The following is a 25,797-nucleotide window of genomic DNA, read 5'->3' as shown; positions in this document are numbered from 1 at the left end:
TGCTAATGCTTAGGATTTCCTTATGTCACGCACTTCAAAAAGACCTGTCAGATCTGCAGACACAGATGTTTTATTTCAGAACTGCTGTAACTTTAAACACGTAGTGTGCTTTCGCATTAAGACAATAGCTTTCTTCTTCACTTTTTATTCTTTTTTTTACATCAGGCCTTCATTACATTGCAAATTCTTGTTTTGCTGTTATGTTAAGATATAATCTGGAGTAAATTATCCCATTGTTGATTTTCCCCTCACAAAAGTCAAACACTTTTGGATCTCAACTTCCTTGGTTCAAATGACACATAGAAAAAGTCATATTGAAAGATGTTACTTAGGTTGTAGATTCAAGGATTAGAAAATTAAGACAAGGCAAGAGCAAATAAGCATTAATACTGTTTATCATATGGCTGCCTGACTGGGACAACATCGTGGTCCAGAAAGCAACGCAGTGGCTCCTTAAGTAAGAATGCAGAGGAAAAGACTTAGATGATATTGCAAAATCTATGGGGCAAACAAGAAGAGAATTGTAGTGAGGGTTAGCATACTTAGCTGTTATCTAACTAGCATGGATGTTATTAGTATAGAAGACAAGGAGAAATGGATGTCATGTAGACTGCAACAGTCTATACTGACCCAAACTGAACTCCTTACTGTCATATCATCCCCTGTGTGATTACGCAGGCTAGTCAGATGAAAACTAGCACGGTTTTGTTGCTTCTGTGCTGAGGCATCTGCCCCTGTTTTACCAAGTTGGGAGGCTGCATTTGAACAGGTAGAAGCTGCTGAAAATGGTCTTGATTGCTGGAGTGGGGGAAACAGCAGGAGAGGGGAAGGTACCAGCTGTCAGGGACCACCTATTGCATTACTCTGCTTTGAGAAGCAGAGAGGACTCTTACAGAGGAGTCTAGAAGTAAACAGCCCTGCTCTCGCAGACCGCTGGCAGTTAAACAGGCAGTATGAAAATACATGTAGCATATTTCACTGCTTTTATAAAAAATATAGTCCTTTTGATATCTTACTGTTGCAAATAAACAATACTTTCTTTTACAGAGATTTTAAGGTATTGATTATCACTGCCATTGCCCCCAGGAGAATCTATTTGCAGATTCTGAGTCAGGACTGTTAATATACTCACTGTTAGGACTGAGAAATTGCCATGTAAATAAAGTACTGAAAGACTTTAGCCTGAGTTTCTCTGACGGTGAAACCTGAGCAGGTGACAACATCAGGGCAGAGATGAGATTAATTGCCTAACTATGCTACACTGCACACATACAGACCCAAAGTTTTGCTAGCAACCTTAAAACTGACATTCTTCAAGGTTTTGTTTTGTGAGATATTTTGCATATTTTGATAACAAAGGTTTCATTTTAATGTAATCTGTATTGCTTATGGAGGAGGGTACTTATTTCTTAAAAAAGACAGGAATGTATCACCTGTAGTAGCTCAAATCCTTTTTGACATGATTTGGACTCCAAACACAAAACTGCAAAGCAGGTTTCTAACACTTTAGCTGACAGCATGAAAAAAAGTCATTACCACTAATTTTATTGCAACAGCACCTGGGATCCTAGTTATCGGTCAAGACCCTCTTGTCTCCATTGCTGAATTAACACAGGATAAAAAGGCTGCTCTTGCCCAGAACGGTATTACACTCTAAATATAAGAAAAGCTCTAACAGGTGGGTACAAACTGATGGAGCCCAGGGAAGCAAAGAGGGCGTAGATAGATGTGCTCTTTGCACTGAATGGACTAGAAGCACTAATGTTTCTAATTCCAAGCTTAGCTGTAAGGCATTTGATAGCCTGGAAAAGGACAGTAACAGCCAGTTTGCCTAAGGAGCAGTAACATTAAATGTTGAGACTATTTGTGAAGTGACAGTGTGACCATCTCCTTAAAGAAGATGATTTGCAAATGATTTATATACTTCTAATGATATACTTGCAATTTTATTTCTTAAATTAGCTGTATGTTTAGACTCGTTTTACCTGTAATCTAAAAATTAAATGAACATTCTACGATATTACAAAAAAGCAGTTAATTTACTTATGTTATTAATTTCTTTAGTTTAAGAACCATAAAAAAAAATCTTGGTAGTTTTTTTTTGGGGGGGGACAAACCAGGATAATTAAAAAAAAAATTAGAAAGCATTTGTCTTCACTACAAATATATTAATGGCATTAGAGCTTTTTATAAACTATTCCTAGTAAAAAGAAAAAGTTTAATTAAAATAATTAGCTATATATAGTGCTTTGTATGTATTGACTGCCAGAGTCATGGAAAGTTGATATTGAAAATATCCCTGTCTTGTCCTTTCAATGAAGTGGGGAAGAGAAAAAAAAACTACTGACTTGCAAAAGCAAGAAGGATTTAAATCTCCCACATATCCAAATATAGCCATCTGACAAATTACTGTTGAGAAGAGCTGTACATGCTTACCACAGAGAAGAAGAGTTTCCAGTACATTTCTTTTCTAAATTTACCTAGTCCTTGATAAATGAGACTGAAGGAATTTATGACCTAGTTCTGCAGGAATGCAGGTGCACTTACCATGTACACTGGAGCGTCTATGCAACAGTAAGTATAAATGTTTAGAGAATTATCACAAAATATCAAGAGGAGTGTATTCCTTGCAGATCTGCTGAGTTAGCTCTTAAAATTCTTATACATAACTCTTATATGTAATATAGTCAGGTCTCTACCTTGGAATAAATGTATCTCTACTGTAAGGGGAATCTTTATTGTCTTATATTATGAGACTGTTGTGAAGGTATATTGGAGTCTTCCTCATCAATATGAACAAAAGAGCTGTGCAGCTGTCTGATTTGTTTAGACATCTACAGATACCAGTTGCATGTCCCAGACATGCAATCTGCAGCCTATGTGGCAGCAAGGTGGCAACGCAGCGTAGGGGTGAGAGGGACAAGCCACCCAAAGCCTGCCCAGTCAGCCTGCAGGGCTGGTCCACCAGGCAGGACAAGCTCAGCCATCCACTTCCCATTCCACATGGCAAATGGTCCTGGAGGAAAAGTCCTCCAGTAATAAGATCTACAGTCATTCAGAGCATCATCTAGCTTTTTGGAGACTGTCTTGGAGCTCCACTCAAAGGGACATATCTCCCCCCGTACCACTCCCTTCTTTCCTCTCTCACCAGAATATACTGTAGTTGCAGACATGAAATAAATTCTCTGAAAAGAGAATATTTTGTAACATGGTGAAGGAGAAATGTAAGTAGCTAATTCACATGAATTATCTACCACCTTAAGAAATATTTGAGGCTCTGACTGGAACTGTGTCTGGGCTGGTCCTCAGGGATTTGTCCAGCCCAGTAGAAGAAAAAGTAAAAGAGCAAAACCTTACTTTGCAGACCAAAGAAGATAGGTCTTCATCTAGAAATGTTAATGTTTAATGCATGAACGTAGTTAGGTTCTGGCTAGAAACTGGGGCTTAAAATGTGTGAAGCTGTTGGTAATTCATGTACACCGTGTTTTGTGGAGTGTTTATGTAGCATTTTGCATTAGGTGGAAGAGCTGCAGAGCTCCACCCTGTTCTCATTTGTGACTAACTAAATATTTTTTAAAAGATATCTTTCCAACATTGTTTTCTAATAAAATGCTAGCATTACAAGTATTTCATATCAGGCCTATTGCTCTACCACTTACAAGCCATGAACATGCCCAGGAGTGATCAACCAGAGAGACTTTCGAAATCGCATTATAATCCATGCACCTATAGTGCCTTCACTGGGGTGGATTACAAGCTTCCTGTAGGATAAAAAGTATCTCTCCTTGCACTTACGGTCTTCCAAAATGAAAATGTAAATTATTTAATAGACCACACCTTGCTGATGGCAAGAAATCAAATGCTCCCTGCAAAGGAATTTTGTCAGTATCTCCAAGGGGGCATCTATTTTACCATGAGAATACAGAAATTCTACTTTCTTATTCTAAGCAGTGATACTTGCAATTTAGAGTTGAGTTTTGTCAGATAATTAAAGTTTAATTGTCAGGTTTTCAGCACTTCTGTGGGCTCAGCTGTGTTTTTGTTGTTATCAGCAACATTACAATTAGATCTTAGATTTTTTCTTTTTTTAATCCCTTGATTGAGCACCTCTTCTTCCTGAAACTACTTAATTCATTGAATATTTATTATGCCATGAAAACTTCATTTTCAGTGAGCACAATGGGTCAATATCTTGTTATGACTTTGTCGAGTTACATGAGTTAAAGCTTTATAAAATGTAATTATTTTTATGATAGCTTCTAAGTATATCTTCAATTAGAAATACAACAGCCAATTTATTTACAAAGGGTATTAGTCAGCCTTACAAAAGAATTACATAGGATGTCACCTTTCAAATTAAATTAATTTTTGGTAGACCTGGCAAACATTAAGCTTGTATCTAAAAATGCTCTAACCAAAGGGAGTATGCGTTTAGTTTGTAAAACTCCATGGGTTTTAAAAGTCTTTAAAACATCTGTCTCACTGTATGTCTCTAGATAGTTAAAAACTTTCCCTAAGGATCTAGGGAAAGATACAGTTTCCTCTAAATCAGTGTCCAAGAAGAACACCAGTCAATGTATCTGCAAGGGGTACTCCATCATTTAAGGCAGGCATTCAAAAGGAACCAGATATGAAGGTAACCATTTCACCTATGTGCCTTTGACTACAGAGGTTGGTGTATCTTGAGTGTGCAAGCCTCCTGGAGCAGTGGGGCATACATGGACCTTCAATTTTTATCTTTGTTTTTCTTTTCTGACTGCACTATGTCCAAGTTCAAACTTTCTCTGGATGATGCGATAGATGCTTGAAAATCAGTGGTAGAATTCCCGAAGTCTGGCAGAGGATTACAATTTCATCTGACATATGTTCAAATCCTGATTTTTTTATTTGATCCATAATAAAGAAATTAACTAGATGCAAAGATATGGTCCAGATCTCAGCATTATTAGGAGCATGTTTGTGCCTTGGATTTTGGCTCATGCCCATCTCTTACTTCATTTGTTAATTTGGGAAGGGATGTAACAAAAATTCTATCCAGTTTCTCTGCAATGGAAGTCAAATGGTATTTTTATTGAATCTACCCATTCCTAGTGTCCACTTAACTTCTAGGATGACAACAGTCCTAAAATTTGCTGCTCATGAATCCTCATGTATAATTTTGGAGAGAAGATGTCTCATCAAAGTTTGTTTCTGAGAAGGGCATGGTTTTCAAACTCTCAACTATTTTTCTCTCTGTTTTAAAATATTACACTTCTTGTCATTGCCATTGTTTGCAAGCTCCCCAAAATATGCTGTTAATGATTTCACATGGAGGTTTAAATGATATATATAGCACTTACATGAATGAAGGCTTTATTTTGGTTTATGCATTAGGCTTTAAAGAGATGAAAATCTCAGATTTGAAGCATGAAATCTTCTTACAAAATTTGTCCTTTTCCCTCTAAAGATTTTGTCTACTTAATAGAAAGAAGCATAGAGTACTTGATAGAGAAAGGGTCATTTTTTTCCCTCTTTGATTACCTATTAAAGGGATTTGTTTGTGGTTTTTATTGTCTATAATGTGGGCGTTCATCAAGCAAAAGTGTATAATTTTTTATATATATCTGTAGAAAATGTTCTGTAGTTTCCATCAAGGTAATATCCACGTGCCTCACTTCTGTTGGCACTTAAAAGTCCACTGAGCCCAGAGGTTAAGTATAATCTGCTTGTACAAAGTTAACATAGTTAACTCTTCATTATTTGGATAAGTTGGTTCAATGAACGCACCAGAATGGTACCAAGGATTGTGTCCCAGACAAAGAAAAATTGGGGAAAATATTAAAATAGATATAGATTAGATTTAAAAATATACAGTTAGTGTGTTACAAAGGAAAGACAAAGGTGATGCTATGAACTGTGAAGGTGTTGTGGTTTAACCCCAGCCAGCAACTAAGCACCACGCAGCCGCTTCCCCCTCCCCCCTCCCAGTGGGGGGGGAGGAGGAAAGAAAAAAAGTAAAACTCGTGGGTTGAGATAAGAACAGTTTAAAAACAAAAGTAAAAATAAAATACACTACTAACTAATAATAATAATTGTAATGAAAAGGAATACAACAAAAAAAAAATAACACCCAAGAAAAGACAAGTGATGCACAATGCAATTGCTCACCACCCACTGACTGATGCCAGAGCCACGATCCACACCTCCTGGCCTACTCCCCCTGTTTATATACTGGGCATGATGTTCCATGGTATGGAATACCCCTTTGGCCAGTTTGGGTCAGCTGCCCCGGCTATGCTCCCTCCCAGCTTCTTGCACACCTGCTTGCTGGCAGAGCATGGGAAACTGAAAAGTCCTTGGCTTAAGATAAGCGCTACTTAGCAATAACCAAAACACCAGAGTGCTATCAATGCTATTCTCACACCAAATCCAAACCACAGCACTGCACCAACTACCAAGAGTAGTCAACTCCATCCCAGCCGAAACCAGGACAGGAGGGTAGATACCTCTGCCATGCATTGATCTGAAGCACTAATCCCCATACTTGCTGCATGCATTGCAGTTCCCAGGCAATATGGCTGGTGCCTGGGCTCTGGTCGCACGGTCACAGAGGGCAGCCTTGAGTGGCTTTTTGTGCCCCTACCACAAGGACACCAGCCACAGTCAGTTCAGATAAAACTATGTTTCATATAGTCCAAGTTAAATCTATTTCTTTTCTATAGAATGTCAAGAAATTCCCTCCGCAAAATTTGACTATGTGGATTTCATTGCAGTAGATGTTCCTCCAGTTCTGTCACACTATCGGTCTCATTCATACCCATGTTATGTGTCTTTCTAGTTTAAAAAAAAAAGAATATAATTAAATCCATCATCATAAAGAATATGCTCCATTAAGGACCATATTTTACAATGCAAAAATAAGAAAACACATTTTTAGAATAAATTATTTTGGGAATGACTTTAACATTTTTAAGCAGAGTTTCAGTGCTTGAGAAAAATATTAATGTCTTTCCTTTATCATATTTGTTTTCTTTCTCATTTTAGGTGTCTACTGTTTGCAGAAAAGTGTACTAGCAAAATAAAGACCAAGGGGATTAGATCAATCCTCATTGTCATGCAGCCATTATGCTTATGTCTATTGTACTAATATTGAAGTCTTTCTAGCCTAAATCTCGTGCACTGCCACTTAACTTTTACTTATTTTGAATGCCAGCTAGTTCTCTTCTTCAAATATAGCCTCTAGGCTAGAGCTGTTCCTTTGTAGCCTGTACTTGTTGACAGGTCATATAGATGCACCTCAGGTTTCCTCTTACACACATAACTTTTATTTATTATCTTCATTTTGAAAAGAGCATAAACTCATGTCCTGTATTTTACTATTGTGCTATTATGCCATTTGGGCACACATGATGGAGCTGTATTTTCACACTCCTAGAACCTGCAGCTGTATGACACCTTCAGGATTGTGGTTTTTTCTATTTTTAGTACATTTTTTTTTTTTAATCTGTGTGAAAGAAAAGCCTGATTCATATTTTATTTGTGAGCTGGTGCAATAAGGTCTGCCACATTTACAGTCCTTCAGAAGCAGTGGTTGAAAGTATGATTACTCCTGTCATCTCTGCGAGTCTTTAATCCTTAAACCATCTGCTCTGGTACCTGGGAGCCTCTCCTAACATGACAGGCAAAATTCCATCATAGAACAAACCTGTAAACAAATGATTAGGTTTTGTGACAATGAAAGGGTAACAGCGATGTTCCACAGGATTAAGTAGTAGGAATGGCGCTGTTTAGTGTATTAATAGTCTAGGAAAAAAATGCAAATGTTTTAGCAGGAAAAAATTGCAGATGTCAAAAACATTTTGCCTAAGCAGGGATAAAAAAGGCTTTGAGGATCTTGAGAAGAACTTGAATACCTTAAATGAGTAATAACCGTGAGAACAGAGACAAGGATTATTCAATAATGCAGAGTCATGCATACTAGAAGAAGTAAAATGATTCAGTCTTCTTATACCCCTCTAAATTTTGAATGTATTGTATCAGTCAGAAACAACTAGAGAGTAACTGCAAAATTCTTTGGAAGCAATCTTAAAAGCAAAGCTAATGTTTTAATGTCTAATGAATGACAAAGGTTTGATAAGGTAGAATATATTCATTATACTGTTATACAAAATGATGGTAACATCTTATCTCAAATACAATATTAGCTCTGATCTTCCCTCCTCAAATGCTCTTTAACTATGACACATCCTGAAGAAGCAACATGGACAGTTGATGGAAGTGATTTGGACATGTAAAATCTATGTCACAGAGACTGTAATCACGAGTGCTTTTCCTAAAAAGAAGGGAATTCGCCTACTTGTTCTATCTTAGCAACTGTTTTGCCCTAAGGTTTATTTTTTGGAGGTTAATATTTGAAGGAAACAGAGTAGAGAGAGATACAAGCAAAAATCTTGGCTTCATTGAGATCAGTTGAACCTTGCAACAGTTTTCTCCCATTTAAAATGGAAATACGAGATGATCATTTGGAGATCGGAGTGTGCAGCTACATAATGAAAGGGTGGTGTGATTTCCCGTGCAAACCTACAGCTCCTCGCTGCCTGACTCTAGATCTGAAATGAGGAGCTATCAGCAGTGACCAGGGACTGCTGCAGCGGGAGCCAACATAGCTCTCAGGGCACATGGTGATTTTCATTTAAAAATGCATTCCAGTGATGAAGGATCTAATTTCTCTTGTATAGTTTTTATCTTTTCCTTAATGACCCTAAACTGTTCGCTGCAAGACACATTAGTAGGTATAAAACATAGAGAATTCTGTGTTAGAAGTTATAATCTATTTATATCAGAAGGCTGTATGCGCTCCAGTTCAGGACATTTTATTATTATTATTATTTTTCAGTGTTTGGTGACTTATTTATACCTTTTGTCTTTTGTTCTCCAGTATTTCTAGGTTTTGTTTGGTTTTATATGGTTTTGAATTGCCAGATATTTCATAAGGTACAGTTCTATGTTTTGGAGAAGTATAAAGAAGACGTGGCATTTAATAAAGCCATTGCCATCTTTTGTGCTTTCATTTAGAGCTCCAGAGTTTTTCAGTTAAGCCAGAAAAACATAACTCAGCCTGAAATGTAGCCCTTAAAGGTAACCCACACTTGACAGTGTCCTTTAGTTTACCCCAGCATTAATCATTACATATTCTCTTTCCCTCCTATCAGCATAACATTAATAACTCCCTTTCCTCACTAGCGTGAAAGAGCCAAGTATGGTCTGGCCCTAAATGAGGTTCAAATACTGTTTAAACACAAAAAGGTGATGATGTGGGGCAGACAGGCTTTTCTACCTTCACATTTCCCCTAGGAATACTTAAGGTCCCTGAATTTGATATGGAACCACAGCTGAGAGAAGGTGGGCCTTTGTTCCACCCTTTCTCTTCTAACGTCATCACCACTGGTCTATTGTGGAACCGTTCCTGCTTTCAGGCATTCAGGGATGCTCTAGGAGATACTCCTCATCCATACCTCTTTGCACTTCCTGACACAGTAGTGCAGAGAGTTTCGGTCTACTTTTTAACTGGAAAAAAATGTTTGTCTGTTTTATAGAATAAATGCTGTAGGTAAGTAATGCATTAGAAAATGCAACCATTATCTAAGTTGTTGAAGTACCAGACAGGATTTTGGTGTGTTAAGTGTCTGGCATATAAGGAAAATGTAAGTAGTAGTGTAGAATGAATCTGCAAATTATAGGGAGCGATGTACCTGCTCAATGCAGTGCAAGCATCAAACCGAGGGAAGACTGAGTTTCTGGATGTCCGGTAAATGAGATAATGTGTTTTACATCAGGTTATAAAGTATGTCATCTACAGATGCTTAAATGCTTGTTTATGTTTCTGCTGGTACTTGAGCACTTCTCAGATACAGGTAAATGAAACTCAAAACAGATTCTTCCAGCAATTTTCAAAGTAGCCTAATGAAGCTAGATATCCAGTTCCTACTGACTTTTCCGATGGGACATGATTACTTAAGTGCTCTTTTTCCCTTTGAAAAATCTTCCTCTTAATTATGCTAATTGGTGCTTAAAAATGTTTTCAAAGTCACAGAGCTATATCTAGATAATGCTAATTCAGAACCAGACAAGATTCATAATGCTAAATTCTAGGAAGCTCCCTCTGACTACAAGGTATATTTATTTTTCTCTTTTTCCCTGAGGGCAGAAATTAATTACTCAAGTTTGCCAGAGAATCTGCTGAGAGCTGTTTCCTACAGGAACCAAAAAAGTAAAAGGCATTAGTCAATCATGCTACCTCAGGACTATTTCCACTGGCTAATGAAAGTATTTGCAGCCAACAGTATCTTGTCTCTACCCCCAAATGGGAAAAAATGTAGTGTTATCAACAAAAATCTGAGAAGTATAGTTGATATGGAATATCTTGGACCATTTTATATACTTTGGCTGAAACCACATCCTATATAATTTCTTCAAAAGGTCCTGATTAGGATCATCTCTAACAGCCAAAATAGAAATAAGAAGCTGTAAACATGTCCTTATCTAGAAATCAGAGGAATGTATTTATTGGGTTTTCACTTTCAGATACACATTTTCTGTTCCAGATCTCATGGTCCATCTCTAAAGAAAGTTACCTAATAGCTTTTCTTTATATAGTGGGCATTTTTTTAGCAATTGTTAACAATTGCTAATAATTGCTAACTGCTACTATTGTAGCTCAGTGATAAGCCATTCATCTTATTAATTAAGATCATTTGTCTGACCCTCAGTTATACCACAGAACTGGGCACAGAGTGCTGAACTCGTCTCAAGTACTGGTGTCCTGGCCAGAAGTGCTTGTCAGCAACCGTAAAATGTTAATATTGTATTTGGTACTTTGGTAGTAGAATTATATTAGAAATATTATAGAGACTTCTACTGTTTGATACAATATAGGTATTTATTTTTGTACCTAACCTCTACTAGCAGTTATGCACCCTTTAGGAACAATGATGTTTCAGTAGGGTTGGGTGTTTTGCTTGATAACCTTGAACATAAAGTGTGCTGTAAAGGAGAAACCAGTTCACATATATTTATCAATTAAAGAATGGGGTCATCCACCTTTTCTGGATAGCATTGAAAATGTATTAATCTGAAAATTAGGCCTGTAATGTTTCATATAAAGTTACAATAGGTAAACTAAATCTTTTTTTTCTGTTTGATAGCTGAAACTGAGGTGGAGAAACTTGCATTCAGATGCAATACGACCATGTCCTCGTTTCGGCTGGGACAGAGTTAATTTTCTTTCTAGTAGCTGGTACAGTGCTCTATTTTGGATTTAGTGTGAAAATAATGTTGATAACACACTGATGTTTTAGTTGTTGCTAAGCAGTGCTTATCCTAAGTAAGTCAAGGAATTTTCAGTTTCCCATGCTCTGCCAGCAAGCAGGTGCACAAGAAGCTGGGAGGGAGCACAGCCAGGACAGCTGACCTGAACGAGCCAAAGGGATATTCCATACCATAGAACATCATGCTCAGTATATAAACTGGGGGGCAGTTGGCCGGGAGGGGCCAATCACTGCTTGGGCACTGGCTGGGCATCGGTCAGTGGGTGGTGAGCAATTGCATTGTGCATCACTTGTCTTTCTTGGGTTTTATTTCTCTCTCTTTTTTTAATCTTTCTTTTCTTTACTATTATTATTATTGTTATTATTTTATTTCAATTATTAAACTGTTCTTATCTCAACACACAAGTTTTACTTTTTTTTTCCTTTCTGATTCTCCTCCTCATCCCACTGGGGTTGGGGGAGGAGTGAGCAAGCAGCTGTGTGGTGTTTAGTTGCCTGTTGGGGTTAAACCATGACAGACCACCAGGAACAATGAATGTGAAATTCATTCAGATAACAAAAGGTAGAAAAGTGGGAATGCAGAAGCCAAGAATCAGTGGCTTTTAGAACACTCCCAGGAAAGAGATTTTCTCCTAATAGGCATTATTTCAGTATTCACACATCAGTTACAGTTATTTAAAATAACTTAATTTATTTCAGTTTTGCGGTTCTTCGTACAACTAGAATACTTTCAAAACCTGACATTGAACTTTACGATTGTATTTCTTTATGTTAGGTTTAGATAGACTTTTTTTAGCTCTATCTACTCTCTGCCAGGGATTTTCTTAGGTTTTTATTCTTTAATGTGTGGGATTACATTCCCTAACATGAGCATAGGAATGAAATAAGCTGTACAAAGCGCCATGTTACTGTTGGGGAAATGTAGTGTAATCTCAGGAAAACAATAGTGCACAGAGAGAGGACTGGTATCAGTTCAGTTAGGGGGTTTTTTTTCAGTTTTCCTTTTCTTTCTTTTTAAATAATTGGGAGCCACAAATATAAAATAGTCTCATGTGATCAATACTTTCTATCAAGGCAAAATCAAGATTTTCATATGCTTTCTTGTCTGTTGGCAAATTAAACCAGCCCACTCAGTACTGCCATCTTATGACAATGCAGAATGCTTTCATTTATGCTTTTGATTAAATTCACTGGCCTGCATAGAGTGGGTCTGCAGGGTCATGGCTAGACCTTACGGTGTCATTACCCAGCCCTTCTGGCTTAGCTTTCTCTGCAGGAGAGCATGCAAGAGGGTATGGAGCTGAGGATCGTGGCAGCCATGGCTCAACAAGTCTGCTGTAGGTGGTAAATTCTTACAGACTTTTTCCTCAACTTAATTGGAAGTGCCGGGACAGATACTTTAAATCTGCCCCCTACTTTTGCAGATATTCTGTACAAGGGGATTTCCCCCAGTTCCTACTTGGATTCATCCAAAATGAAGAAATGGATGCTGACTGAAGTGGAGAGAGAATAAGCTTCAGGAGGTGATTCAGTCTGTCAGGTCTCGGCTTACAACAGGGGGACCCCCTACCAATTTTTCTAAAATAAAACTCTGCCTGCCAGGAATATTTTCTTTTGGCGGTTCTCCCTGAATATCCAGGAAAGATACCCAGTCTGCCAAGCAAACTGCATAACAGGCAAAACTGGGCACACAAATTGATTTTTATCTTTTTTTTCCTATCCTGATTTTTGTGAAGCATTCTGCTTCTGCAATTCATTCAGGTTGTTTGTTTTCCTTTTCCAAAAGAGGAACTGCATACTTTTTCCTGGCTTGTTGCTTTGGGGTTTTTTGGTGGTTTGTTGGGGTTTTTTTAAATATCTATGAGGCAGTAGCTAATTCTACTTTTTCTAGCACACATAGACTCGTTTAGCAAAATGAAAGGAAAGATTAAATGAACAATTTAGAACATACTTACTGAAGCATCTTTTGAAAATTAATTCTGGTTTGTAAGTTATGTTTAGTTGTTTGGATCTTTTCTATGGTAAAAAGAAACATGTAAAAAGCTCTAAATATGTAATTATTATTATAACAATTTAGTTTTAGAATCTCAAAAAGCTTTCCAAGCATTAATTAATGAAAAGAATCAAATCAATGTTGCATTCTTGCTGCAGTGTTATTAGGTGATGATTTTTTTCTTTTCAGTGCCTTAATGGATTTTGTGAATTATCTAATTAGACCTGTAATATGTAATTCAAAAACACTTGATTTCCTTACAGAAATACAGTTCTTATCATAAAAAATCATGCATAAAAATAAATACTCCAGAGACACAATACTTAACATGCTGTATAAACTCCTACAGTTTAATGTTCTTTTTATTCTTGGAATTGTGTGAAGAATGCAGTGTCTTCTAAATAATTTTTTTTTTTTAGAATTATTTTGTTTTACAGAATGTGTAGTTTTCATAGTGTCAGTATTCCTTAATAGTTCTTTTTATGGTTTGTTTTTCAGGTTGGCTTCACGAGCTAGGAAAACGTATTGAGTCTCCTTACTATGAGAATAATACACTAGGAGGCCCATCAATCAGAAGTGCCTATATAGCTGCCCTATATTTCACCCTCAGCAGCCTCACCAGTGTTGGGTTTGGAAATGTCTCAGCCAATACGGATGCTGAAAAGATCTTCTCCATTTGCACAATGCTGATTGGGGGTAAGTACAAATGCTAAGCATCATGTAAAACTTTTTGGGGGGTAGGGACAAGTAAAATAAAGGCTGAAATTTTGTTAAGTTTCTTTAAAAAAAAAAACCACAACAAAAAGTTTTATTTAAAATGGCAAAAGAAGGAAATAACTTTGTTGGTTTTACACTAGATAAACTCTCTTAAGCAGACATATTTCTAACCTTTTGATCACTTACAATGACAAAAGAAAGTTGTCACCCAGTAAAATGTAAACTCACATTATTGTCAGTGAGTGTGGCCCAGCCATGTGCCAGGGGATTTTGGTTGCATGCCAGGCACTTTTCCGGTCAGCCAGGTAATAGGTGCATGTTCAGCTCCAGTTCAGTCCCCACAGCAGCCCTGGGAATGATGGCAAGGGGAGGTGGGCAGCCCACCGGTGAATCTGGCTGTGAGCTGGTGCGTATCCTCATCTGAAGGACCAGCCCAGAGAGAAGGCAACAGAGATAGGACAGAGCCAGGAGGACTGTTTGGTGAGCCATAGGTGACTCTATCATAAACAAAAAGCAGTTTAATTATCACTAAGGAAATTTTACCACATCACTGCTTTAGATTAGAATCAAAATGCAATATTCTTGTCATATTTGGAGCTCTTAGTAGTATTTTTATTTATGTTAATTACCTAGTTGTACTGTTGGGGAAAGCCATATGCTCATTTATGGTTACCTTCTTTCTGCTGAGGCACCTGGGCACAACCAGTGAGCTGGTGGCACCTGCAGAGCTTGGTAAACCAAGGTCACTAATGAAAGTACCTGCAGCTCTCTCTTTACCTTCACATCTTCCTCCCAAAGAAAATCACCTGTGCTATTTCATAGTGTGTATATCATACAACTCAAAGATGTCACAGTGGGCGTGAAGGGTAAGACCAAATCACCGTCAAAGTACTGCCCCCCTCATTTTTTTTTCTGCTTGCCTAATTGTTCTGGGAATACTAGTAAGTATTTCTCCAGGGCTAGTCAGTAAGACACCGGTTGCCAGCTTTGCAGCATAAATTTTCCTGGGCAAAAATAAATTGGCAACTTGACACTTGAAAGCCAGGGAACACAACAAATGACCCATAAACTATATATTTGCAGCATCAAGTGGTATAAAAAGTGCTCAATGAATTATTGTCATTTTTCCCAGTCCTGAAAACGAGTGGCAATAATACAATGAATCATCCAAGAACGATATCATTTTGATTTTGACAATGTCAGAAAAACATAAGCAGCTCATTAATTGCTTTTGCTGGTAGCATAAAATTATAGTTTTAAAATACAATGTGGTCTCTGTGCTTTGGGCCTTTCACTACATAAAATCTGTTGGAATGAAGGAAGGAGTTTTCATTTCTATCAAGAAATCAGGAGGTATCCTGTGTAAGGCAATGATGAAAATTTAATTCACTTTGATATGGCAGAGCTTTCACAAAATTAATAGAGTAGAATATAAAAGTATCCTATACTTTTCTTTAGTCCAGTTATAGCAATTTCTTTTTCATTTCTTATATTATTGAGCGGTAGAACTAATATGCTTGTACACTGAATAAATTGTGACGAACTAGTCAACAGAATGTAGTAAAAAGGAACTGAAAACTGAAAGGTAATGTTACTCATAGGCAAGCAGGTAGAATAATGACTTTACATCTGGGAGGGTCCAGTGAACAAGATATATCCAAGTAAAAAAGCAGAGCAGGCTGGTTTGCAGGTATTTTCTTGAGGAATTGTATTTCAGATGCTATTTAAGAAAATCAGCAAAGCAAGGAATCTTGAAGAAGGAGTTAGCATCATACAGCGCAGACTGGTGGGAATGCCTCAGAAAATTATTAGGAATAAAGTACTAGTCTGTATACTTTAGGGCATAATACCTTTTCATTTCTTAAAATACATTTTGATGTATAGTTTTGGCTGATATTTAATTTTAAAATTCCCCAGTGGAAAGTGATGTCTTGAGAAAAATTGATGTAAGTTTTTTACAGTTTTTAGAACAATCCATTAGTTTATGAAATTTCAGGTGTAATGGATAGCGTGACTTAGTTTATCAGTAGTTTGTCTGTACCTCTTTAATGTGTGTCACTGCAAATTGAAAGAATGAAGTGAATTTATTGCAACCTTAAAGAAAGTTGAAGCCAGGAAAAAAAAAAAAAGTGTTAATTTAACAGATAAATAACTTATAATATTCTTGTTTGATTATTGCCTGCCTCTTGGTATTAATTTTTGTTTTGTCTGAATTTGAAATTACAATTTAAGACAAGTAGTATTGTGAATATAAAACATCTTATTCTATACAGTATTTCTTCTTAAAGTTGGAAAGAAAAGTTACTTATTAAAATTCAACCAGAATTCCTAGAATACCCAGCATCTGTAAAATATTAATCAGATCTGTCCACCTGCAGATGACCATATCACATGCTGTCTTGTATTCTCCATGTTCTTTGAGCAAAGAATGTGCAGGTTTTTATTTATGAGACTGGAGGTCCATTCTAGTAGCTCCAGACCTTTCTGGAATCAGAGGTGTTCCTCTGTTCCCTAAGCAACAAAAATGTAATTTAGAATATCCATTAAAATCAAGGCCACTTTATGAAATACTGTTCCTAGAAGTTTTTAACTTGTCCCACTTGGTTTTAGAGAATGGATTAATAGATTTCTTACAGAAAGTAGGGTGGGTCTGTGATTATGTGATAAAGAAATCTAATGCCTATCACAGCCAGGAATAGCTTGTCATCATCAGTAGCAGTTGTCTTCCAATGTACATATGCAAAGAGAGACTCTCCCATAATAATAACATTCTTGATGATATTTGTGCCTGTAATAACATCGCAGAGATCTCTACACTGTCCAGCTCCTAACCTTGGAGCCTGTTCGGATACTTACATTGCATGTGATTTTTACATATGCATCCGTACACCACCTAATGCTTTATCCCTCCTCCCTTTTTAAACTGATTATCACATCCTTAAAGAGGCTACATTATCTCTTTAGCCTATTTAGCTATGTCTGGCTGAATTGTTTCAGCCCTAGCTGCCATATTTCTATTATAATATCCTGTATCTAACATTACAGCAGTCCCTTACATTTTGTTGCCCAAGCTTCTGACATTAATGATTTAGCAATTCACTGCATCATCAGGAACAACACCTAGTTGATCCAGCTGATTATTCTTAGAAATAAATTTCCAATTATGCTTACTTTTCTTTCTAATATTCACATTTGATCCTTTTCTTTCTGCCCTGCTTCTCATTTAGCTTCTTTTACTAATGGACTTGTATTGATTTAATCATATCATTGAATCACCTCTACAAGAATGCATACTGTATTGTGAAACTACATCACACTGCAATGCTTTATCTGTTTTTGTGCACTCCCTTCACAATAAAGACATAGATATTGTTAGTAGCTCCTTTGTGTTTTACTCAGCCTGTAAAAATTTTCAGCACTCCAAACTGAAGAATTTTCTGGCTGTTTCTACCATGTAAAAGTGTTATTAACCACCAAAATGCATCCTTTCCTCCTCCTATTCCCCCTTGTCTCTCCTCATTCACACTGGACTTCTGTAAATTGCCATACAAGGTCAACATCTTATTTGTCTTGTTTATAAACCAATTCTTTTGCCACTCTGAGGAGTCTGTCTGCTTTCTTTCAAGCACTATAAAGATAGATGTCCCTTGAGAGTAATAATCAAGCTCTTTAATAGTTTTTTCAATAAACAATTTGTAAATCTGTATATTATATACCTCAGATCAATACCACATGACAGACAATCTAGCAGTGATTTTTCCCACTGATAATCAGCAAGCACATTTCTGCACAGACAAACCCAGACGACCTCTATCTGGAAGCATTTCTTCAATTTTGCTTCTGGTCTTTTTATTCTCAAGCCAGTCTCTAATTGCAGACAAACTCCAGGATGTCAGAACTTTCTGATAAGCAATTTCACACCATATTTGACCTTCTCAAGCAACGTAAGAAATCAGATTGTCAGTTTGAATGTATCTTTTTTTTTTTAACCTGAATTTCTTCTTTACAATGGGGTTTTTTTGTCTTTTTTTTTTTTAACATCTTATTCCCCAGAATATGATACATCTCTAAATGTTGTTTTCAATCTCATTCCTCTACATGTGGTCCCCATTAGTAACAGTTTTTATTTATATGGGTTCTCTGAAATCTATTACTTTCTATGTAGTTGTTAACTGACCTTTCGAGTCTAGTTTTCATACTGATTAATAGTTGGTACCCTGACTAGATAGCATCAGATGTGGTTCTACCCTGTCCCATGACTGTGACTGCTAGTGACACAATAAAAGGAAATGAATAATCATATGAATACTACTGTATATTACTCATGGAGTCTTATATTCAAAAGTTTTATTATATCTCTCAATCAGAAAACTGGTTTTCTGTGAAGATCCTGTTTATTTTCTGTGTTACGTTGTAATGATCAACAAGTCACTCCAGGTTGCACATAATTTCTGTCCTCCCTAGCTCTGATGCATGCCTTGGTGTTTGGCAATGTGACTGCCATAATTCAGAGGATGTACTCCAGATGGTCCCTTTATCACACAAGAACCAAGGATCTGAAGGACTTCATACGGGTCCATCACCTGCCACAGCAGCTAAAGCAAAGGATGCTTGAATATTTCCAAACCACGTGGTCTGTCAATAATGGAATTGATTCCAATGAGGTAACCAAACGAGGGAGGTTGTGTGTTTGATGCTTTTGACTATGGACTTAGAGTCAGGGAGGCGGGGTAATTTTCCATTTGTGATGCTGTGTTTTGTGTGAAGTTACATATAAAAAAGAACATGTCTAAAAATAAAGCTGGGTTATCCCAGGAAAAGGGTATGCTATTGAAAAATCTAGTTTAGAACATCACATCATACATTAAAAATTTGAAGTCCTTCATAATTCTCAAAAGCTGAAGAGGCATTCATGAGAAACCTTTTTGATGATGCCAGCAGAAACACCCCAGTGAGCCGTTTTGCCTTTCACCAAAGAAAAAATCTACTGGGTTTTTTAGGTGTTTTTTAGAAGAGTGACTTCTTTACTGCCCTTTCCTCCCCTCTTCATTTTCTTTTATTCTTTGCAATACTGTAAACAAGTGGTTTGGCCTGAATTTTTATATTATTCATTTCCCTGTATTTTTAAATATTGCACAATGTAACATGAGAGCGAAATCAAAAGACAGATTTCTGGTCATGTCTTTGCTTGCTTGTTTTAAATGACTTATCCAGGTTATGTATTACTACACTCCAGGAGAAATAATGGCTTCTCTCTGCTGGAGTGTTATTTGAATGAACCATTCCCTTCAGAGTTCTTGTTATATATGTCATTATAAAACTCAGTGGCCTCTAAAGATAATGTGGAAATAAGCAGAAAGATTTGGGTTTGAGAACATTCTTTTCCTGATAAATTCTTTATGGTGTGCACAGCACAAAGAATGGGATTTTCAACAGCATCTTAGCAACAGAAGGAGCCTAGTAAGATTTACACAGGTATAAAAACCACTTAGACGTCAAAGCTATCCTAGGTTTGGTTAAGGATCACCTTCAGCTTCTGTACCTTCTGTACCTTTAGTTGCCCTGAAAGTGAGTGACGGCTGTACTACAACAGCAGCCTCTGGAGAGACCATCAGTATTTCATGATTTGTCTCCCATCCACAAACTGCCTTGTCTAAGCCTACTTGGACAAGTGTTGGCTGATTGCATTGCTCAGATGCCAGATCCCCTCAAACTACAGAGAAAACTATGCTTGTGGGCTTGCAGCTTGCATGGTCCAGAGCTCTGCCCGTAGGCAGGCAGTATACTTTGCATCAATGGGACTGACACTTGAAACAACTTACTTATTTTTTTAAAGCTCCACCCGAAATTTGTGGTGCCCTGACAAAAGGAAAGATGATTTGAGCCGTTATATGTCATTCTCAGAAGACTGTCTCTGAGCAGAAAGATGCTTCTCTCAATTTTGCCATCCTGCAGCAGATCTTCTGTAAAACATATATAGATATCATTAAGTGTTGGCCAGACTACATTGGGAATTTGCCTAAAATTAAGACCAAGGAAAAATAGGAAGACCTTATGGTCTTTTAGTTTCCATAGGTTCTTCCACTGAACATGCACCTTGTCTCCATTCCTTTCCCACCTCTCCTTCAGTGTCCAATTGCATTATTAAAAACAAAAACAAAAGCAAAAACAACAAACCCCTACAAAAAAAAAGCTTTAGAGTCTTTTTTGAGTTATCCCTCTTCCAGTGGTTTTACCATAGAAGAAGCAATATAGCCTATTGATGAATTTTATACAAGCATTTTAAAGAAAATCTAAACTAAGTAAGTTCATTTTCACTCTGTTTTCAGTGTATATGCCAGTGTATACAGTGGTATATACCTGAATGGCCTACTGTGTTCTAACAGCTGAGAAGAACTTGGACAAGGTTAAATTGTGCATTAGGGGGAATTCCTACACACAGTGTTGTTGACATTTTTTCTTGGTTTTGTATAAAGGCATATTTTTATTCATGTTTTTCCTGGAATTTATCAGTGTTTATCAGCGTAAAGATTTATTAAGACTTAGCACACGTCTTATCAAGAGGATAAGAAAAATCAAAGGGAAATCTTTGCATCAGTACGACATGTGCAGCACTACTAAATCAGATCACTTCTGCAAAAGAGGAAACAAATTATTTTACACTTTTTCTCTTTTTCGCCCCTTTTTCTCTTTTTTTGGACAGCTTTTAAAAGACTTCCCGGACGAGCTGCGTTCAGACATCACCATGCACTTGAACAAGGAGATTTTGCAGCTCTCCCTTTTCGAGTGTGCCAGCCGTGGTTGCCTCAGGTCTCTGTCTCTGCATATCAAAACCTCCTTCTGTGCTCCTGGGGAATACCTCCTCCGGCAGGGAGATGCCCTGCAAGCGATCTACTTTGTGTGCTCAGGTTCCATGGAAGTCCTGAAGGACAGCACGGTGCTGGCGATTCTTGGTATGCTCATAATTATAGCTTCAAAGAGAAAGAATGGTCCTCCAATGTAGGAGGACCTTCACTACTAGCTGATGGCTTAGCGAGTCCTAGTAGTCTGATGAGAAAGAATTTGTTCCGATTTTAACCTGCTGTTCATACTCTGTGGACATCCCTAATTTTTTTTAGTTTAAAAAAAATTCCTTATTTTTTGCCCAAAGGAGCTTTCAATTGCTAGAGTGTTAGCTGTGCAATATTTCACTTGTATCCTGATTTTCCTGTACTTATTCTCTCTCCTTTGCATGGAAGGAGGTACCTGCTAGCTTTTGATACAAATTGCTGCTTTCAACTGAATTTGATGTCAGTATTGACACCTCAAAGGACATTGGTTATTAGTTACCAAATCTTTCGTGAAAATTAGTGGCCAGGCAGTGCTCCCACTAATGCTCCCAAACGAAAGAAAGCAGTGTGAGCCTACTCTCGTTCTTTGATGCATGCATACGAACACCCCTTGCAGGACATCTATGTGATGAAAAACAAGCATTGTTGGCTCTGCTCCCCAAAGAGTTACTTCTTCAAGTTAACTGATGCTGCCAGCAGTCATCTGAGTATATTAGAACAGAGAAAGGCTAGAAGTTCTGTTCTAATAAATTTTGTTTAGTAGTTGTTTGCTAGATGACTGCTTTGACTTATCTAGGGTTAAGCATCTCTATCTGTAAATTTCAGTGATTGGCCTCAATCTAATGCCTACTAAAGGATGATTATACTTGTCTGAGTTAATGTTTATAAAGTATTTTGATAAAGTAAAACATAAAATTTTACTCTAAATGTAAAGAATTATTTTATCATGATTTTAATACCTCTTTAGATTTAAACATATTCTTCTTTCTCATAACTTTTAATATTCTTATAAAGCAGAGTTAAAAAGAACATTTCCTTTTTTGCTTTCCTTCCTGTTTTGTGAGATTGCACTAGACTGCTGATAATGCAAGCTTCTGGTCTTCTGTAATTGAATTTCCTTTATTTTACTAGCATGCATTTGATCGGTCTTTTTTTAGAACGTAAATGTGATACATGTCCTATTTGTTTCATAACTCTTTAATTCCATTAGACTGACAGTCCACCTCACTCTATCACTCATTTGTAATTAGGAAGTTTTCAAATGCTTCAATTTTATTGGATCAGATAGATCAAAGCCGTAAAATATGGCTTAGAAAAACATAAGCTTAAATATAGCAAAAGGTCAAGAGCTGCCCCCATTGGAACTATGATTTCATTAATGATTCCATTTTCAGGCACTTCTGAAAATGTTAATGAAAGCATCATTGTGTAATGGTGACAATGAGAACAAGAAAAGATTAATGGATTTCTGAAAGAAGTTAATGAAATCGTAATGCAAAAACATAAACATAATACAATGAAATAATGTTTCTTTACAGTGAATGGGAGCTTCATCATTTAAACCTTATTAAGACCACCACAAGGTGAATGCATCAAACCTGTAGGTCCTTATGAGAAACTGTGTTACTGATGTGATGTAAAGCCAAGAGAGCAGTTTTTTCTGTAACAATGCTGAGTTACTTACAGTTCCCAGACCACTATTTTATAATTCTGTCATGATTCTAATTTTAGTGGATTAGTTTTTGTTTACTGAACCATTCTCACTAACAAGCAATACAGCAACAATACAATGAAATGCTCTGATTAAATACAGCTGTTTGGTTCCTCTTGAGACTATTACTTGATATCTACTAATGACAGTTAGGATATCTTTTATAGAAAAATACGTTTTAATATAACAGTTATGTACTGTTTGAGCAAAAATCTTAGATTAATTTAAAAATATTAGCCATAAGTGATTTAAAAATTATCCATAAAGAGAAGAAATTTATAACTTTGACTGCATGTCCCAGGTATATTAACAAAGAGATATGTCCACATAAACATTGATAAATAAGTTTATTCTCCAATGAAAAAAAAAAGAGCTACTAAGAATAACTTACATGATTTTGGTTTTGTAACAAATGTTGATATTCAAGGTACAATCATTTCACTGCTGCAGTAATTCTACATGAAACTTCAGCTTACTACCTACAGCCTTTGCTACATGATTTTCATTTGAAAAGAAACATACATTAGCATTACCAGATCAATTGTAGTGTCTTTCAGGCTGACATCATTTCATCAAACGCTGTAACTACAGTCAAATACAACTCTAACATTTTTTCCAAATTATTTATGCATTATTGATACTAATACTGTTTATATGCCTAAAAAGTTTCTAATTAAGATATTTAAAGATCAGTTTGGGTATTTTTGAAATATTTTTTCTCTTGTCCATATTTGCACAACCAGCAATAGATTAACATTGCCAGCCCTCTGCTCAATATAATCAAAATCTAAAGACTTGTTGATACTTACAATGAAAAGTAAAAGTAAATTTTTGCTTAGCTTTACACTATATTTGATTATGTAAGCACTGCATCATTTGATGAGCAATGACAAATGTTATTGTCATGTATCAGATTTACCTTTCCCTAAACTAATACTAGCTTTCATTTATACCAATTGCAATTTTTAAGAACCCCCAAAGTAGTATGAATGTATGTATATTCCTAGCATAAAAGAAAATCCCTCCCTATGCTGGGTTTATAATAAGCTCTTTTGAGAAAGTTGTTCAAGCTCCATGTAAATAGAAATATTACAAGCAGTATTTTAAAGTATAAAATTATCTTATATAAGTAGCTTCAGGGATGGTTGGCTGCTTAATTTAACTTACCCTTCAAGTTCACCATTTCCTGTGTAATATCCATTTGGAATCACATGCCAGGTGGACTTTCAGATTTTACAGTCTTCACTTATTACTTATTAATCACAGAATAATGTAAGATTGGAAGGGACCTCTGGAAGCCACTCAACCTAAACCTGCTTACAGCAGGGCCAGTTTAGCTCAGCTTCCTCAGGGCCATGTCCAGGCATATTTTGAACATCTCCAAGGATGGTGGATTCCACAGCCTCTCTGGGCAGCCTGTCCCACTGTTTGACCAGCCTCATGGTGACTTTCATTTCCTGATTTCTAATCACAGTTTCTTTTGTTACAACTTGTGCCCGGTACATCTTGTCGCACTGTACACCCTGAAGAGGAGTTTAGCTTTGTTTTCTCTACACTTTTCCATTAGGCTGTTGAAGACAGCAATAATACCCTTCCTTTGCCTTCTCTTCTTAAGGTGGAACAATATCCAGTTTTTTCAACCTTTCCTTGTACATTATGTTCTCCAGTCCCTGATCATCTTGGTGGCCTCTTCTGGACTCACTCTAGTATGGCAATATTCTGTCTTGTACTGGGAAGCCCAAAACTGGACACAGTACTCCAGATGTGGTATCATAAGTGGCATATAAAGGCAAACAGTCACTTCCTGGGACTTGCTGGCTGCACTCTTGCTAATGCTGTGCAGGAGGTTCTTGGACTTCTTTGCTGCAAGGGCATGTTGTTGGTGCACATTCAACTTGTTGTCCAGAAGGACCCCCAGGTCCTTTCCCAGAGAGCTGCTTTCCAGCTGGTGGGTCCCCAGCCCATACTGCTGCAGGGAGGTTCTCCCTCCGAAGTGCAGGACTTGGCATTTGGTTTTGTTGAACTTCATGAGGTTCCTGTCAGCCCATTTCTCATTCATTGTGGTCCCCCTGAATAGCAGCTTTGCTCTTCAGCATATCAGCCACCACCCCCCAATCTGGTATTGCCCACAAACTTGCAAAGAATGCACTCCATCACACTGTCCAGGTCTTTAACAAAGACTATCTGTTTTAACCTTTGGGGAAGATCTCTGGTTCAATGACAGTTCTTTGGACTTTATACATCAGATCAAATTTTTATGGAAGCTTTTCATTACAAAATTTTTGTGCTCTTCAATATATAGTCAGTTGTGGTTTTTAATACATCTAAGGCAGTCTTGCCCATAAATGAAAATATAATGGTTTAAGAATTCATTCTTTTTTTTCGACAGAAGTGCCGTTGAGCTACACTTCTATTAATAGTCTATACAACTAAGATAGAAACATCATGAAGTGTAGCTATGCAGCCATAGTTATCATAGATTGTGAATGTTTCGCAATCCAAATTCTAAGTAAAAGGGTCATTTGAATGGACGATCTACACTTAATCGTGTCATTGTTAAAATGCTATCTTAACACCTGTCTGTTTTAACAAAAAAAAAAACAAGCTAGAAACATAATGTTCACTTTTTGAAAAACAAAATCACACCTGCTATTAATTACTAGTGTAAATCTTAATTTTATATGTATTTTCTTGATTGCTCCCTTAAATCAGGTAGTCACCTGTCTGGAAATTAGTCTTTGTACCTCCAATTAAATGCATAAAAGATTGCACCTGCAAAAAAAAAAGACAGCTTTTAGTCAAAGACCCTTTAGAATGTTATTAATTAAACAATGCAGTGGTAATAACGGGATTTAAGATTTAGCAATTATGTTAAACAGATTTATGATTCAAAAAAGAAGTAAAGAATTCATGCTTTGAAGATGATTATTTTCATATTTTCTTTTAGGTAAAGGAGATTTAATTGGAGCAAACCTATCCATTAGGGATCAAGTTATTAAAACAAATGCAGATGTTAAAGCTCTAACGTACTGTGACCTCCAATGCATTATCCTCAAAGGTCTCTTTGAAGTGCTTGACCTTTACCCAGAGTATGCTCACAAGTTTGTTGAAGACATACAGCATGATCTCACATACAATCTAAGAGAAGGCCATGAAAGTGATGTAAGTATCTTTAAAGGTCTCTGCAGTTATTGTTACCTTTAAGATGTTTCTCATATTTTAGCCAGTTCTCATAATTTT

The 25,797-nt window shown here is 36.8% G+C and overlaps 1 protein-coding gene across 1 annotated transcript in view; it reads left to right on the top strand.

Moving 5' to 3' along the window:
• Positions 1-25,797, top strand: part of KCNH8 (potassium voltage-gated channel subfamily H member 8) — a 229,748-nt gene that overhangs the window by 168,085 nt on the left and 35,866 nt on the right. The window contains exons 9-12 of the mRNA XM_050891094.1: positions 13,798-13,995; positions 18,481-18,680; positions 20,720-20,969; positions 25,505-25,719. Coding sequence (XP_050747051.1) covers positions 13,798-13,995; positions 18,481-18,680; positions 20,720-20,969; positions 25,505-25,719 — 863 coding nt within the window. The remainder of the gene's footprint in view (positions 1-13,797; positions 13,996-18,480; positions 18,681-20,719; positions 20,970-25,504; positions 25,720-25,797) is intronic.

This window comes from Gymnogyps californianus, chromosome 2 (genome assembly GCF_018139145.2).
Source record: "Gymnogyps californianus isolate 813 chromosome 2, ASM1813914v2, whole genome shotgun sequence".
Taxonomy (NCBI): Eukaryota; Metazoa; Chordata; class Aves; order Accipitriformes; family Cathartidae; genus Gymnogyps; species Gymnogyps californianus.
The sequence above is the reverse complement of the archived record's forward strand: the minus strand, read 5'-3'. Positions and strand labels throughout refer to the sequence as shown.